We start from the raw sequence: 17,975 nt of genomic DNA, 5'->3' as shown, positions 1-17,975 counted from the left end.
GCTCTCACTAGGGGCACACGCATGGCTCCTGCCGTTTCCGTGGGTTCGCCCACAGCTGTGGTCTGGGGACCGGCACGTGGCCTCCTTGCCCCGACCCTGCCCTGAGCTCAAGGCCTGCGTCTCGGTCTGGGGTCCCAGAGGCTCCTTATAAATGTCCTCCCCCACCCCCACATACAGCCTCTGTCCTGGTGACCGGCCACCCATCCAGGCGTCTCATCCAGAGGCTTCTCCCTCACCTGTCACGTCCAGCCACTTGCTGGGCTTTGCCCACTAAATGTTTCTTCGATTCTGCCCTGCATCTCTGCTGCCGGGTCAGGTGACTCACAGGCAGGCCTCAGATACAGGTGAAAAGAAAGGCAGTAGGAACCTGAAATGGGAGGACCGGGGTAGAAGGAAGCAAGAAGTACCCGCAGAGTCAGAGGCCGAGTGGAAGCCCGTGTGACGGCTGGACAGGCAGCAGGAACGAACCTGGGGCCTCTGCCGTGTCATGTGACCTGCTCTGAGCGCTCACCTCCTTCGCTGGTGCTCTGCCGTCCTCGGAGCTAGAATCTGAGTCCTCCTGGAGTCCTCCTCCCGCTCACCCCCAGCCTGCCGGCCCCCTCGGCCTGGTGCCCTGCTCCCCACGACTCTGGTGCCTGCGGTCTCCTCTCTGGCCGTCCTCCTTGCTCCTGGTCTGGCCTTCTCTCTCCTGTGGACTCTCTGCACGGTGGACTGGCCACTACACTTCTGGACTTGCTCCCCATAAGCCCGCCCTTCACAGAATGGTGTCACATGCAATGGTGACATGCCACATGCCTGCTGAGCCTTCTTTCCCCCTCGTGGAGAGATCGCCTCCTTATCATGGGACACTGTCTGCTTTCTAACCCCCACTTGTCCCATGGAGCTGTCTCTTCTCAAAAAAACTACCCTCCACCCCCTAAGGCAGCCCACCAGCTCCTTCTCATCCTTGAGACCGGCATGGCACCCCAGTGCAGGCAGCCCTGGTAAGCTTGCCCTGAAGAAAATCACCTGCATGTGACGATTCTCTCTGCAGTAGCTTCTGAGACTTAGAATAAAATTAAGATACTTAATATCAGGCTCCATCGTCAGAGTTGTCTTGGGAAGGAATGGAGTGTGAGATCCACAGCCTTGAGCTCCCGGGATCCCTGACAGGCCCTGGATAAACTGACTGGGTTGGAATGGGCTGCGAAGCCTGGCAGGTGTTTACCTGCTTCCAGGATTCCAGAGGCGAGTAGGTCCAGAGTGTCCCGTAGGTCCGCGGAATCCCAGGCCCAGGTCCACAGGGCCCCGGTGGTGATGACGCCTCCTCTTCCCCTGCGCACACCAGTGCCAGTTGCAGTCAGGGCGCTGAGTGTCTCTCTCATCCCCCTGCTGGGAGCTGGGGTGGGGCTGTCCCCTCCTCATTCCATGAAGAATCCAGCTCTGCCAGATGGAGGAAGCTGCCTGAAGGCCAGCTCATAATTACACGAACCCCAGTCCCTTTGATTTCCGAGCTCCAGCTTTTGTCCTGGGCATCCAGCCATCTTTAGATGCGATCCTCCCCCTGTCCTGGCCCAGAGTCACCTGAATTAAACCCCCGGGCCCTTTGGTCCCTGAGTGTCCTGACGTGAGACCTGGGACACGGAGCTGGCCCTGTGCACCTGTGCTGTCTGCCGCAGACTTGCGTGACTCTCGGGGAACCAGAGGGCACTCACGACCTTTTCTTCATGGAGGGGGTGGGGCCAGGGGAGAAGAGGAGCTAACTAAGTCCCACCAAGCCTGCTTGGTGGGACTTTTATTTTTAAATTGTTTTGGCCATGCCATGTGGGATCTCAGTTCCCCAACCAGGGGTCAAACCCACGCCCCCTGCACTGGAAGCTCGGAATCTGAGCCGCTGGATCGCCAGGGAAGCCCTATGCTGGGACTCTGAGTGGAGGCCTTCCCTGTCTAGCATCTTGGAGGCTGGCTGGCAGCCCTGTAGCATGGTGCTGTCAGAGGTTCCAGGGCTGCCTGCATCCTGCCTGGAGGGACGTGATGGGGTGGGTGGCGGGAGGCTGGAGCCGGTGACACTGCGGGCCTTTGCTCCAAGTGACGGCTCTTCCGACAAGTGGCAGCGATGCGTTATGACCCACATTTTGAAAAGGAGTCTCTTTGACCATCACAGCCTGACTGCTGAGAGGCGCTGCAGGGAAGGGCCTGTGGGCCTTTAAAGCTGGACTCGCTGCCGCGCCTGGTGCTTCCCAGCTGCCGAGGAGCCGCCTGGAGCCAAGGTCTCGGGAGGTCCCTGCGGAGGCCAGCTCTCTCCTCTCTGTTCTCCCCCTTCTGGGGCCTGTGCTGTGGCCGCTGGGCTCTGCGCCAGACTTTGGGGATCAAAGCAAATAAGACAAGTCTGTTCTCTGGAGCAGCTGAGCCCGGAGGGACGAGGACCAAATAGATACAGGATGATGGTGCAGGGTGGGCACCGTAGGACCACACTGCGGCGGAAACATCCTGGAGGGCTCACTTGGAGACAGGGGCCGTGAACGCCCCATCCAGGGCTGCCAGCAGGGGCGGGAGCGGGACAGGCATTTACCTCGCTACGGTTCCTGCAAAAGCCTGCAGGTGCCAGGAGATCGGGTGGGGAAGGCGGGCTGGTTCACTGCGGTGGGTGTGTGGGTCAGGAGGAGGCTGGCTGCCTGGTGCTGTGTGTGTGTTCACGGTCATCGTGGCCCCTCTGTGGGGACACGGTGCTCAGAGCCAGTGCTCACCTGGCCTCCCCTTGGGAGCCAGAGAGACAGGAAGATGCGAGAAAGCCCGAGGGCAAGAGGGAAGGCAAGAGGGATGCATATTCAGCAGGTTTGATAGAATAATCGTGGGCTAATAAGTTCGTTAAACTGCTGCATTAGCAGCCTGGAATGAATCGGTGGCAGAGTCCCAGAGTATAATCCCTTATCAGTCTGCTGTTCTGACAACTCTTCTGGGCTTTTTTTTATTAATGTGGCTGATAACACTTGACTCTCTGGGGTGTTCTGAGATTTAATTAGTTCTGGGGCAATTTGGAATAGGTACTTTAGAATATTAGCGCTGTTGTTAATTATAAATGAGTGCGCATGAACTAATTTCTACAAATGTATGACTGCCCGTACCGTTAACTCTTCGTCGGCCCGCTACCAGGTCAGCTCGCCTTGCCTGGATGTTATTACGTGCTGGGGACCCTGAGAGGTTCCAGGAGGAGTTAGAGGGTGAACACAGACACAGATTCCCCGACCACCCTCCATCCTGAGAGTGTGGGGTTTGACAAGTGGAGTAACTTCCCTCCCAGAGAAGCTCCTCTAGGACAGGAGGGGGTGGTGAGCGAAGAGCAGGGAGATTCTGAGCTCAAAGGAACTTAGTTGAGAGCTTTTGTTTCAGATGAGCTTAGTTTTTCTTAGTTAAGTCAGGCAGGCTCATCCAAGTTAAGGGAGGGTGGGGGGGTGTGTGTGCGCACTTCTGTTCCATCCCAACCTCTCATCATCGCCCACTTGTGCCCTCACCCACAAAAGGCCCGCCTGCAGACCCCCACCCAGGTGGATAACACCTCCTTGGAACCCTACACTCTACCAAACTCACTGTGTGACCAGAACTAACTCGTCCACTCTCCCCCAAACCTCCCCCCTCCCAGCTTCTGGCGACTCCACCGGCCAAACCCCGTGGGAAGCCAGGAGCAGTGGAGGCCCCATGTGACCCATTACAGGTCAGCCTCCAGGAGCTGGTGGAGAAAGATGAGGGTCAGCCTGGAGGGACAAGTGGGAACTTTGCAGAACACGGGGGACACTGGATTTTTTTGCTCATTACCCTTCAAATGGGGCCTATGCCAAGTCTCTGCTCCTGAAGCTGCGCTGCCTCCATCTGAAGTCTGGACACCTCCCTGCATGTGAGGACCCCGGGCACTGTCATAAGAGTGGGGTCTCTGCACCCCTCTGGGAACTCCTGCTTCCACACTGCAGCGTCATCAGTTTTTAAACGCCATCTTCTCAAAAGGAGATGAAATATAAAGAATTAGGTCAGTGTGCTGGGGTTGAAGAACAATGATGCACAGATGTCAAGAAATTAAACACTATCTTTCCCAAACATCAACGACTCCACGGAACACACCGGACTGGGGGTGCAGCCTTCCCTGCGCCTCTCCTGTTTGCACAGACCCGACGGGACCCCCCGGAAGCTGTGGTCCCAGCCCAGCCCCGAGCCGCACAAGTGTGTCTTCAGGCATGACGTCACCACCACAGACATGCCGCCAGGGTCGGGGGTCGACAGCATGACTCCCCACATGACAGAGAGCTCTGCGACCTTCCCAGACCTGAGCCTCACAGCCACTCACTTTGTGGGTTCAGACCCTGGGTTCAGCGAGTTCAGAGCTGGTCCAGCTGGAAGGCAGAGGCTGGAGTGTAGCTCATGCACTCCACAACTCTACGACGGCGGCTCAGAGCGGTGACTCTGCTGCAGGAGGTATTGAACACCATCCCTCCTACATCCTCATCCACTCCTTTTAAAGCTGTTTCCAGGGCTGTTGGAGGCACTCGTGGCTGAGGATTGGAGGGCTGGGAGGATCAGGTGGTGGTGGGGGGGGCTGGTCTGGACCACACTCTCTTTAACCAGAGAAGCCACACCTTTTCATCAGGTATATTGAAATTGCTTAAAGAACTCACTCAAAATGTTCTGCTGCTAAAAAAAAAAGAAAAAAATGTTTGAAAAGCACATCCTGGTGCAGCGAGGATCGCGACTGGATTTGGTTGGTGATGCGGTGCCATGTGAAGTCTGACAGATGAGGGCGCTTCACCCAAGCGCCTTGTGTTCTGAAAAGCACCTCTGTTAGAACCTTCTGACTGTGCTGGATCTTCACCGCTGCAAGGGCTTTGCTCTTGCTGCAGCGAGTGGGGGCTACGCTCCAGTTGCAGGGCGTGGACTTTGCATCGCGGGGCTTCTCTGGTGGCAGAGCACTGGCTCTGGAGCACAGGCGCAGCAGTTGTGGCGCACGAGTTTAGTTGCTGTGAGGCATGTGGGGTCTTCGGGGATCAGGAATCAAGCCCGTGTCTCCTGCACTGGCAGGCAGATTCTTCACCACTGAGCCACCACCGAGGCCCAAGCAGTTCTCTTTTCAAAAAAAGAAATCAGACTTGTTTATGCCTGTGCTGTTTCACTGGGTACAGGTAAAATGAGAAATTTTAAAGTTACCTTCTGATATATTATGTAACTGATTCACTATGTTTTAGCTGTATTGTCTGTCTTTTCCCACCAGCACGTAAACTCCAGGAGGCAGGGGTCCCTGTCTTGTACCCGCGGTGTCCCAAGTGCTTAGAATAGGGCCTGGCATTCTGCACATATCTTCTGAATGAACTGTGGCCGGTAAAGAACAAATACATTCTGCACTGCTGGGATAATTTCCAAGTAAATATTTCTTTCTTTTGTGTGGAAATGATGTTTTGTTTGAAGATGGACCCTGAGAAAAATTGGAAATAGGAGAACAAGAGGAAAAAAAAAAAGCTTGCAAAGAGAATGTTTTATTAAGTACGAGGGGATCATTGCTGAACTTGGTGTTAGAGAAATTCTGTTTCAGAAGAGTGGTACTTGATATGAGTATTTCATCAGATGGAGGAGAGGGTTGTTAACGAGCAAACAGGCAGAGGAACGGGAGGCGGGGGGGAGCCAGGCCCCGGGTGGACCTGGCCTTTCTGAGCCACACGCAGGAAGCGTCCTGCAGATACAAGTGAGCGGGTCCACAGAGCCTGCGGGGTAACTTGTCTCGGGTTCCAGCAGGGTCGGGTCTTTCTCCTGCAGGCCCACTGCCCTGTCGGGAGGGTCTCAGAATCCAGAGATGCAGGGCTTGTCTGATTGAATGCCCCACCCCGCCCGCTGCCGTGTGGTCCAGTTTCTCCCAGGGCATCACGATTGCCGTGTGAAGCCCCTCGACACCCTCCTGAGAAACGTGTCTCTGAAGCCACTCCTCCCTCCTGGGACGGCTCTGCTTGTGTGCGTGCTCAGTCACTTCAGTCCTGTCCCATTCTTTGTGACCCCACGGACTGTAGCCCGCCAGGCTCCTCTGTCCGTGGGGATTCTCCAGGCAAGAACGCTGGAGTGGCTTGCCATGTCCTCCTCCAGGGGATCCTCCCGACCCGGGGATCGAACCCGGGTCTCCTGCATCTGCTGCACCGCAGGCGGATTCTTTAACCCACTGAGCCACCTGGGAGGCCCTGCGTGGCTCTAACTGCTAGACGTTTCTTCCTCTGGCGAAGTCTGTTGCTGATTTCTACCCATCAGTTCATTGCTTCATGCGCAGAGCAGGTCTTCCTTGTGTTGTAAGGTTAGGTCCTCAGGCTCAGTAAATAGAAGACACAGCCCCAAGCCCCCCGAGGTCACGGCACGGATGAGGCTTCCAGACAGATGACTGCAAAGCAGTGTGGGGAGTCCCACTGTTGATACGTTGGTACCGTGGCGTGTGTGTGCCCTGTGGTTCGGCCCTGACCATGGCCGGAGCTGTGCTGTGTCCCCACCACCCCCCGGCCAGCCTCACTCACTCACGCTCCTGCGTGGTCTCCCCGGGCGTTGGCGTTCACCCCCCACCCCGCTCGTCGAAGGACAGCTCCCCGCATCCTATGGGTATTTGAGGCCCTCGATTTCACTCCCTTCCCTGGTTCTGTTCCTCCCTGCCAGCTTCTTCACCAAGTTAGCCCCGCAGGGTGCCCAGCTAAGCATTCCTCCTCATCTTCACGCCCCCTTCCTTAGCACTGAGCCCACCACTGGCCCCCACACCACGGTCTACTGTGCCCTCCGCCCCCCACACCTCCTCCGGCCCTGTTCCCTGCAGCCCCGTCCCCAGCTTCAGAAATGCTTGCTGTTCACACTGACCGAAGGGTGGCTTGCCCAGAGTGGCTTGTCTGATGCCTTGGGTAGAATCTTCCGTCGATCCCCTCGGTCATCCGAGACCCCCTTCTCGCTTCAGTGGGCGCACAGCGGATTGCCCCACCCGTCTCTCCCACCAGACGGCAGGGCTTTTGAGGGTGGGCTCTGGGTCTGTGCCCCGTCAGCCTTGGTGTCCACCACGCCTGGTACACGGAAGGCACCTAATACCTGGATGCTGAGCACGTGAATGCCTTCTTAGGCTATGTAAAGAAGACCGCCGTGTCTTCCCCGCAGGTGGTTGGTTGGCTGATGACTCTGAGGTCTGGTGGGCTTCCTGAGAGGAAGGAAGCCCGTGCCTGCTATGTCCGCAGTGGGCCCTCAGTGCCCACGTGGGGGCCTGTGCCGGGGGAATGGTGTTCACTGAGTCAGAGGCAAGACCGAGGAAGCGGAGGTGACCCCCGAAGTGATACCGTGGCCGCTTTGCTGGGGATCAGTGTTTCTTTTATAAACTGATTCCTCAGTTGTGCTGGGCCTTGGCTGCTGGGTGCTTTCTCTAGAGTGGAGAATGGGGGCTGTTCTTTAGCTGCAGCATGTGGCTTCTCGCCAGGCTCTGGGAGTGCAGGCTCAGTAGTCTGCTGCATGGGCTTAGTTGCTCCGAGGCCTGTGGAATCTTCCCTGGCCAGGGGTTGAACCCGTGTCTCCTGCAGTGGGCAGGCAGATTCCTATCCACTGCACCACTAGGGAAGTCCAGGAACCGGTGTTTCTATCACACAGGTATATCCCCTTTACTGTCTACCCATAAAAATGGTTCTGTGCCCTCCCCGACTCCATCACTGGTATAAAAAGGGTATTTTATACATCCTGGTATTTGCTCCTTAGGTAATGAATCTGACCTTGAACTGGAGAAGAAGTATAAGGAAGACGATCGAGAAAAGGCCCCAAAGAGGCCGCGGACGCAGAGAGCGGAGAAAATCCAGAAGGTCTGCTCGGGAAAGGAGGCCCCGCAGATGTCCGGGGCCAAGAAGCCCATCATCAGCGTGGTGTTAACGGCACATGAGGCAATTCCAGGTGCGCACGGCGGTGGGAGGGGGTGGCAGGAACCTCTGGGCAGGGGCTGTGATTGCTGCGGGGCTCTCAGCGGAGTTACCTCGGCCCAGGACCGAGGTGGATGACCGCGTCCACAGGTCAGGGCGCGAGGGCTGCTCCCGCGGCTGCTGCCTACGGCCTGTGCTCGAATGTGAGCAGCCATTCAGAGGAGCAGTGGCCCTGGAGAGCGGTTCTTTCCTTGGGGCCCCCAGCCCCCCCAAGACCCTCTCCTGTATGTCCATGCTCCTTCTTCCTGCCCCGGCTGGAGCGTAAGATGACTCACAGCAGATGGTGGCAAAACCCTCCACACAATTTCTTCCAGTTTTTTTTTTTTTTTTTTTTGCATTTTTTTAGTAGGTTCATCATTTATTTTATAGTACTAGAGACTTCTATCTCCTTTTCTTTTCACATAAAGTAACCAGTGGATATATTACCCCTTTTTAAAAAGGCCTCCTCCAGGAAAAGATACCTTAGACAAAGAGCAGTTTAGGATAGTAGATGCTAAAGTATAATAATTTTTCTCCCCCCTGTGCATTTGGGGTGACAGCTGTCAAATAAATTTAAAAAAAATCAAGTTTAGGATTTTGAGGTCAGCTGGAACCTGGCGTGCTGCAGTCCATGGGGTCGCAAAGAGTCGGACACAACTGAGCAACTGAACTGAGAGCCTTTTAAAGCATCTGTTTTCAATGCTAATAGAAACTGAAATGAAAATGCTAAATAAATACCTTTTCATATTATATACATATACTATTTATATTTTATATCCCGTAACATGTCACAGAAAACCCCAAACTAGCTTTTTGGCCAACCCAATACTTCACTGTAGGGTGAGGTACTCAGTAGAGAAAAAAGCCACATAAGATTATGCAACTTGAGTGGTTTCACCGTCCTTCAGACAAGTGTTATTCCAGGAAATGGAAATCCCAGGAGAGAGGTTCCTGTGTTTAGCCATCTCGAGAGAAAGTTTCTATAATGGTTTCTTAAAAAAGGATGATAGTATTTGAGATTTCTGTAAGTGGGGGGGGGTGGTGAAAAGTATAATTAATTTCCTTTGCTATTCATATGCACACACACTTGTATAAACCGTCTTTGATCATTTCACATCGTAGACCTGAATAAGTAAAGGTGACCTCTGAAGTTTTCCACCCCAGACCGTTCACTTCACCGGGTGGACGCAGGGGCCCTGAGGGTGGGAGGCTGATGTCCTGTTTGGGACCTGATCCCAGACAGCGGAGATTCCTGCTCACCATTGAGTCCACTGCTCCTTTCTGTCTTGATGCTGTTTGACGCTTACTCAAAGTTTAACACATGAGGAGCTATGAAATCTTGCAGGGAAGCATATGTGTATATGTGTATCTGTCTTGTGTTTTGGGTTTTCAATAAAGAAAAAAGAAAGTTAGTCACATAGTCGTGTTCGACTCTTTGTGACCCCATGGATTGTAGCCGGCCTGGTTCCCGTGTCCCTGGGATTTTGCAGACAAGAATACTGGAGTGGGCTGCCGTTTCCTTCACCAGGAGATCTTCCCGGCTCAGGGAGCGAACCCAGGTCTTCTGCACTGCAGGCAGATTCTTTACCAACTAAGCCACTAGGGAAGCCCTTTTAATAAAGAGATCAAGTGAAAATGTATCTCACAAGAAGGTTTTGATGGATTATTGGATAACTCCCCGGAAACACACACACAGACACACACCCCAACACACACACAAGTTACATGTGTGAGCTGAAGGAACACTCTTCCCAGGCTGTGCTCCCTGCACTGGGGCGGGGGGTGGGAATCAGGGGCCTCGAGGCGCCTCTTTATTACTCACCGAGTTGTGCCTCCCTCTCAGGTGCTACCAAGATTGTGCCAGTGGAGGCCGGGCCCCCGGAAACAGGAGCCGCAGACCCCGAGGCCACAGCAGCTGACCTGGCACCCCGGAGGGGGTACCAGGAGTACGCCATCCAGCAGACGGCCTACGAGCAGCCCATGAAGTCCAGCAGGTAATGCATCTTCTGTTTCGTGTGATCCCAGCCACCACCTCAGAGGATGGGAGAGCAGCATTTGCACTTACTAGGACTGTGCTGGCTAAGCTGTCGATAAGGCGTTCTGGTTTCTTAACTTGAACGTAAGAACCAGCCTCTCCATGATTGCTTCGTGGTGTGCTGGCCGAGCCCAAGCAGCCTCTGTGGGAACCAGCCCCTCCATGATGGCTTTGTGGTGTGCTGGCCGAGCCCAAGCAGCCTCTGTGGGATGTGAGGCAGAGCAGCCGGCTTGGGAAACTCAGCACCAGTTGGTTTAATGAAGGTGGAGCATTTTACTCCAGGTATGCTTCATCTGAATAAAAAGTGGTGTGACCAAGACCTTACTTTGTAAGTCTGCTGGTTTTTATAGCTGCACAATTTGTAAGGAAAAAAAAATCTTTATTTCCCCCCTATTTTCGTAAGTAACACAGGTGTCCTGTAGAAACTTCCAGAGTCTATGTAACACGAAGCTGCAGTAACCATCTCACCTCTTGTGGTTGAGGTCACCTCTACAGACAGCGTGGTTCACAGGCCATCACAATTTTTTCATAATATACGAAACTACAGCACTTTAATTTTGTTATTTTTTTCCTAACACAAAACACCAAAGGCACTGTTATCAACCTTTTTTTAAAAAACTTACCGTGTTTGACTTTTTCCTTTTCAGTAGATAATTTTTTTAAAGTGCGTTTGCTATTGTGTGGATTCTCTAGTTTACTAGAGTCAGTTTTTGCTTGGCAGGAAATGTTGTGCTCAAGGCTGTTTCAGTGAGTCTTCAGGACTTCTGGGATGAGTCGCTAGAATTGACTTTGCTCTTTTTTTGGAAAAGATACTCACTTGACTGCAGCTGGTCTTAGTTGCTGTATGTGGGATCTAGGTACCTGGCCAGGGATCAAACCCCGGCCCCCTGCATCGGGACCCTGACGTCTTAGCCACTGGATCACCCGGAAAGTCCCTGAAATTGCTGTCTTAAAGGATATGAGAGTTAAAACTTTAATCTACATTGAAAACTGCCCTCCAAACACACTGGGTGAACTGATGCCTCACAGCTAGCCTGACCACCTACACCCTCCCCGTGGTCACAGTCTTGGCCATGGTACATACCTGCTGACGTGGATCAGCAAACTCCCATCGCCTGAGCTCTGAGAGGAAAGACAAGGAAGATGCCAGACAGGGAGTTCCCTGTTTCTGGAAAAGGGGGAAGAAAGCGTTCTGGATGAGAGCATAAGATTTAGTGCCAGACAGTCCTGGGTTGGCTCTAGATCCTCCTGCATGTGCTCAGTCGCTTCAGCTGTATCTGACTCTCTGTGACCCCATGGCCTGTATCCCTCCTCTGTCCATGGGATTCTTCAGGCAAGAATAGTGGTGAAGGTTGCCACGTCCTTCTCCAGGGGACTGTCCCAACCCAGGGACCAAACTGGCGTCTCCTGCATTGGCAGGCGGATTCATGACCACTGAGCCACCTGGGAAGCCCCTAAATCTTTCTGCTGGACTTCAGTTCAACAGCTCAAACACCTGCTGTGTTCCAGGCACTGCGGGGGTGGGTGAGGAGGAAGATTAGGACAGACAGAGGCTTCCGCTCTGCTGGGACTGGACACAAGTGATTTTGCCTCTGAGCCTCTCAACAACACACAGGAGACTGTCCAAAAGAACCTGACTCAGTTTAGTGGTGGCATAAAATGATCACATCTTTGGAAAGTGGTCTTGTTAAATTATAACATCGTGTCGTCTGCGGTGCCTCATTAATTTCTAGCCTCAGTCCTCTCTTTTTGCAAATGTGAGCAACTGAATGTATCAGTGAAGTTGTAAAAATATGGACTCCTTTGGCGAAACTGAGATACAATTAATTTTGAAGACCACCCTTGTCTCAACACAGCTTGATTTGTAGACTCCTCATAATATTTCAAGGTCTGTTGGGGAGGGTTTCAAAACTCTATGCTCATCTGGTTGCAGGTAAATATACTCAATATTTAATCAGTAGATGGAGGCTGTATTCCTGTTGTCAAGCATTCTATTAATATTTTATTGTCTAAATTATAAAATAGTTATGAAAGAGGCTTTTTATATGACAAAAGTCAGGAAAATTGTAAGGAAAAAAAGTCAGTCGTAATCTCACTCCCCTAAGATAACCACCATTAATATTATTTAATGTTATTTCCTTTGAGCCTTTTCTCAGCCCATATATTTTATAAAACTGAGTTTATTTTATATGCAATTTTGTATCCTGCTTTTAGCACTTAACCACATTATACTTATTTTCCTTTGTTACTCAAATTGTTCACAAACTATGCCTTGTAGTGACATGCGGTAATATCATGAGGCTCTCCTGTGACCCCCTACTCAGCTCTCTACACTGCAGCCAGTGCGCTTTTTGTAAAAATGCCCCTTTGGTTGTAGCTTTTAAGGCCTCACACTAGGCCTATAGAGCCACCTCTCCCTCTGGTTCTCTGTGCTCCAGCATCTGCTCGAGCCATCTGGGTTCTTTTTTAAAAATTTTTATTTATTTTTAATCGAAGGATAATTGCTTTAGAATATTGCTTTGGTTTCTGCCATAAATCCACATGGACTTCCCTGTAGCTCAAAAGGTAAAGAACCTTCCTGCAATGCAGGAGACCTGGGTTCGATCCCTGGGTCAGGAAGATCCTCTGGAGACGGGAATGGCAACCCACTCCAGTATTCCTGCTTGGAGAATCCCACAGACAGAGAGGACTGGAGGGCTACAGTTCGTGGGGTGGCAGAGTCAAGCACGACTGAGCGACCCAACACTTACTTACTTACACATCAACATGAATTAGTCACAGGTATACATATGTCCCCTCCCTCTTGAGCTCCCCTCCCCCCGCCCACCCTTTCCCACCCCTCTAGGTTGTTACAGGGCCCTGGTTTGAGCTCCCTGATTCATATAGCAAATTCCACTGACTATCTGTTTTACATATAATAGTGGATGCGCGTCCATGCCTCTCTTTCCATTCATCTCACCCTCTCCTTCCTCCCCACCGCTCCTGTCTGAAAGTCTGTTCCTGGGTCTTTTTTTTTTTGAAGCTGCATCATGTGGAATTTGAGATCTTAGTTTCCCAACTAACGATGGAACCCTTGCCTCCTGCAGTGGAAGCCGGGAGTCTTATCCACTGTACCTCCAGGGAACCCCCATCTGGGTGCTTTCTGTTTCCCTGACCTCTCTTGACCTCTTCCTCTTCCTGGATGCCACCCTTCTCCCTCCCATTCCCCGACTTGGTTAACTCCTGTTTATACTTCAGCTGCCTGCTCAAATGTCCCATCTCAGGGCAGCCTGCCCTGTCCCCTGGACAGCTCAGTCCTCCTTGGCCTGGGCTCCCAGAGCATCCTGTCTTTTTCCATCACAGCAGGGAGCTGGTGGTCCTATTTGCTCATTTATATGGTTATCAGACTGGCCCAGTGCTTCCTCTAGAAGGTGAACTCTGCGAGAGCATGGAGTGTGTTTTCTTTTGTCCCCATTGTGTCCCCAGTGCCTGGAACACTTTTTCAAATGAATGAATGAAAAAAAAATGTGCAAATTAGTTCCTTATGTTGGAACCTTCAAGCAGCTTTCCACTCCTAACTATTGTGAAAATGGCACAGTGAGCACCTTCATTTGAATTTTGTATTCTTTCTTTTGATAGATTCCCAGCAGATAGATTCCAGTGGATAACTGGATCAAGGGGTCTGATCTTTTAAAACTCTGCCTGAATGCTTTCAAGCAGTGGGTGAGAGCGCCTCTTGGACTGAATAAGGGGACATTCGGGGTGAGATAATGTGATAGGAATCACATGACATCACAACTCAGTGAGTCAGCTCGCACCCGAGAGCCCAGTGCAGGTGGCCCGGCCACGTCTTCCAATTCATCCCTCTTGGTGAGGGGCAGCACTGAGTGCCTGGCCAGGTATCCGTGTAATAATATGAAAAAAATCAGAACCAGAGATTTTCCTAAGACCATTTAGACCTTGCATTCAAGAAGGAAATACCCGTGATTTGTTTATTTAATTAATACTATGAGCCCAGAGTTTCTTCCACTAAGTAAAATGATCACCTTCTGGATATCTCTGTCATTTGAGAAATATCCAGATTTGTTTCCTTAAATTAGCCTTGGGTTTAGCATGCAGGCATAGTACCGACCTTCAGATCTGAATGTCTTAATTACAACAGGAGACTTGTACCCTCTGGTGTTTACAGGCTGCAGTCTGTTTAAATATTTTTCATTTAAAACAGAGAGGAACCTGTGTTGGTCAAACATAGTTGTATGGTTAGTTCCATGAATAGGCTTTACAGTTACAGTGTGGGTTTTCTAAGTTGCTTCAGTCCTGTCCTACTCTTTGCGACCCCATGGACTGTAGCCCGTCAGGCTCCTCTGTCCATGGGATTCTCTAGGCAAGAACACTGGAGGGGGTTGCCAGTGCCCTCCTCCAGGGGATCTTCCCAACCCAAGGATCGAACCTGTGTCACCTGCATTGGCAGATGGGTTCTTTACCACTGAGCCAGCAGGGAAGCCCTCCAGTTACCGTGGGTACAGCTTAATGGTGTCTGATTAATGGCACTAAATGATCATTGTGTTTCTGAGGACCTCCCTGGAAGGAGAAAAAGCCTCACCCACCCCGTGGGCTCACCTGCCAACTCCTGTCCCTGGTACAAGGTGCAGCTCTTTGGTGACTATCATTTGTGGATTGCAGACCGTCCAGTCTTGCTTGTTGATGAATGAATGCCTCCCCCATCCTCAGCCCCAGGGTCTGCCAGCTCACCTTGAAGCCTTGGGTGTTTTGGCACCTAGAAGGAAGGGGGCGGGGGGGAGGCATGGGGAAGGTGCAGGGTCTCCACCGGTAACCATGCTGCCCTCTGTTCCTAGGCTCGGGCCCACCCAGCTCAAGATCTTCACCTGTGAGTACTGCAACAAGGTCTTCAAGTTCAAGCACTCGCTGCAGGCCCACCTGCGGATCCACACCAACGAGAAGCCCTACAAGTGCTCCCAGTGCAGCTACGCCAGCGCCATCAAGGCCAACCTCAACGTGCACCTGCGCAAGCACACGGGCGAGAAGTTCGCGTGCGACTGCTGCTCCTTCACCTGCCTGAGCAAGGGCCACCTCAAGGTGCACGTGGAGCGCGTGCACAAGAAGATCAAGCAGCATTGCCGCTTCTGCAAGAAGAAGTACTCGGACGTCAAGAACCTCATCAAGCACATCCGCGACGCGCACGACCCGCAGGACAAGCCGGTGCAGGAGGCCCTGGACGAGCTGTGCCTGATGACCAGGGAGGGCAAGCGGCAGCTGCTCTACGATTGCCACATCTGCGAGCGCAAGTTCAAGAACGAGCTGGACCGCGACCGCCACATGCTGGTCCACGGCGATAAGTGGCCCTTCGCCTGCGAGCTCTGCGGCCACGGCGCCACCAAGTACCAGGCGCTGGAGCTGCACGTCCGGAAGCACCCGTTCGTCTACGTGTGCGCCCTGTGCCCCAAGAAGTTCGTCAGCTCCATCCGCCTGCGGGCGCACATCAAGGAGGCGCACGGCGCCGCCCAGGAGACCCTGGTCTTCACCAGCTCCATCAACCAGAGCTTCTGCCTCCTGGAGCCCGGCGGGGACATCCAGCAGGAGGCCCTGGGCGGGCAGCTGCAACTGGCAGAAGAGGAGTTCGTGTTCCAGGGCGTGAATGTGCCCAAGGAGGCGGCCGGCCCCGGGGAGGCGCGGCCTGCGGTGGAGCCCGGGGCCCCCGCAGAGGTGCCCGCCCTGCCAGTGCGCTCGGCCGCCGCCCAGCCCGACGGTGCCGCCCCGGCCCCTCCGCCCAGTGAGCTTGCGGCCTCTGCTGTGTCCCCGGACCTCCGTCCGCACGCGGGGCTTTCCAGTGAGTTCTTGATGAAGAGCGATCCCCCCACGGCCGAGGCTCCAGCTGCTGCTCCCGAGAAGACAGGCGACACCCAGCAGGGAGGCGCCGCCCCGACTCAGGGCCAGGACATGGCACCTCTGTTATCCAAGGCCAAAGGCATGGAAGCAAACCCCGAGACCCCGGGCGCTGAGAGCCCCCCGGCTGAGGGGCAGACAGTGGCAGCCTCCCCATGCGATGGCCCAGATCCCAGCAGAGGTCTCAGGTCCAACCCAGCTCAGGCCTCAGACCCTCCCCCAGGAGCTGGTGGGAGGGAGGCGGCCCTGTGCCAGCCTGCCTCTTGCGCGCCCGCCCCCGAGCACCGGGCCGGCCTCACTGCCTTCATGAAGATCCTGGACGGCTTGCAGAAGAGGCGGATGGACACCGGCCTGTGTGAGAGGATCCGGAAGGTGTACGGGGACCTGGAGTGTGAATACTGTGGTAAGGGCGGGGCCGGGGCGCGAGGCTGGGGGGCTCTCTTCCCCGCAGCCCATCCGGCCGCCTGGCTGCGGGTCCACCTCCTGTTTGACTTGAGCTCGTGTCTCTTTGCAAAGAACACCTTCTAAGTGAGCTCGCCGTCCTGGGTAGATAGTATGGTGCCACCGTGGTGCAGTGTAGCCTGTGAAGTCTGTGAAGGCAGCTAGGATGCTGGTACAGCCAAACGCGCTGGCTCGGCCAGGCCTGCAAGGCAGAGGTTTATCCCGCGGCCCCCGCCTGAGCTTTAGCCAAGAGGCACCTTTCTTCTGGTGCATGAGAAATTTAAAAGTCCAGGTTTAGTAAGTTGTGGCCGTTGCCTAGATGGGCAGAGAGATGTTAATGGGAGTGACTGCAGCTCTTTATAGGGAGACGCTGAGTGCATCCCTCGCAGCTCACGGTGGAAGCTGGCCTCGGGGTCTCCTGAGAGCAGGCAGGACCCATGGGAGATGGCCCAGGTGCCGGCAGAGTTTAGAGCCTGGTGATGTCACCCATGTGCATAAACATACGTGGCACCGTAACTGGTCCTCGATAAACCCTCCTTTACTCCTCTTCCCAGCACTGATGTCATGCAGAAGTAGTAGCAGCACCCTTGATTTTTGCCACCTGCCACCTTTGAAAAGTCATTTCCAGACAGAGATGTGGTACAAAGTGTGAAGGGTGACCCGGACAAGCACAAGAGGGAAAGGAAGATAGTCGTTAAAAAAATAAAATAATAATAATACTAATTTAAAAAAAAATCAAATTCAGGATAAAAGAAACTTCCTTGTTCTCATGTGAAAATATTTTTTTAGGCAAACTTTTTTGGTACCAAGTGCATTTTGACATGCATGTCCGCACCCACACCCGGGAACATCTGTATTATTGCTCCCAGTGTCACTATTCTTCCATCACCAAAAACTGCCTTAAACGCCATGTAATTCAGAAACACAGTAACATCTTGCTGAAGTGTCCCACTGACGGCTGTGACTACTCGACTCCAGATAAATATAAGCTGCAGGCACATCTTAAAGTCCACACTGAGCTGGTAAGTAGCCCGCCCTAGTGGCAGCCCCGTCTCCCCTGGGTGCTCCCCGCTTCCTCTCGGCGATGCGCACGGAGGTGCCCCTGCTCCCTCGGGAGCCCGGTGTGTGAGCATCCACCCCGGAGAATGGAGAGGCCCTTCTCACGACACAGGCCCTTCACCTTAACAGAGGCCCTCCTTCACCCCAGGGCCTTTCTCACAGGGAGAGCCTCGCGTCTGTTGGGAAGACAATCCCGTTGAAAACATTGGCTTCCTCTGCAGATTTTTCAGCATCAGAGAAAGCCTATAGAAGAAAGATCTACAGAATAGAATTAAAGCAAAGGTTTCTTAAATCAGGGGTCCCCAACCCCCCGGGCCATGGACTTGTAAGCAGTCCGTGGCCTGTTAGGAGCTGGGCTGCACAGCAGGAGGTGAGAGGCGGGCCAGGGAGCCAAGCTTCAGCGGTTTCCAGCCACTCCCCCTCTCTCACAGGACCGCCTGAGCTCCACCTCCTGTCAGAGCAGCGGCGGCATATTAAACGTGATGTGCTTGAATCATCCCGAAAACATCCCCTCCCCAGCCCTGGTCCGTGGAAACTTTGTTTTCCATGAAACCTGTCCCTGGTCCCAAAATGGTTGGGGAACCCCTCTCTCAAATGACGGTTTAAAGGACCGTTAATAACAGGGCCGATAATACTAATAGCCACCACTG

General features: G+C 53.3%; 1 protein-coding gene across 5 annotated transcripts in view; it reads left to right on the top strand.

Moving 5' to 3' along the window:
• Window positions 1-17,975, top strand: part of ZFAT (zinc finger and AT-hook domain containing) — a 144,499-nt gene that overhangs the window by 48,613 nt on the left and 77,911 nt on the right. For all 5 annotated transcript variants that reach the window (XR_010658660.1, XM_065902975.1, XM_065902976.1 and 2 more), the window contains 4 exons: window positions 7,714-7,902; window positions 9,751-9,901; window positions 14,778-16,228; window positions 17,056-17,288. Coding sequence is in view for 4 of the 5 variants with exons in the window: in XM_065902975.1 (XP_065759047.1) it covers window positions 7,714-7,902; window positions 9,751-9,901; window positions 14,778-16,228; window positions 17,056-17,288 (2,024 nt within the window). In the remaining variant the exon portion in view is untranslated. The remainder of the gene's footprint in view (window positions 1-7,713; window positions 7,903-9,750; window positions 9,902-14,777; window positions 16,229-17,055; window positions 17,289-17,975) is intronic.

The sequence above is a fragment of the Muntiacus reevesi genome, chromosome 12 (assembly GCF_963930625.1).
Source record: "Muntiacus reevesi chromosome 12, mMunRee1.1, whole genome shotgun sequence".
NCBI classification, from domain to species: Eukaryota; Metazoa; Chordata; class Mammalia; order Artiodactyla; family Cervidae; genus Muntiacus; species Muntiacus reevesi.
This window is presented reverse-complemented; position numbering and strand designations above follow the sequence as displayed.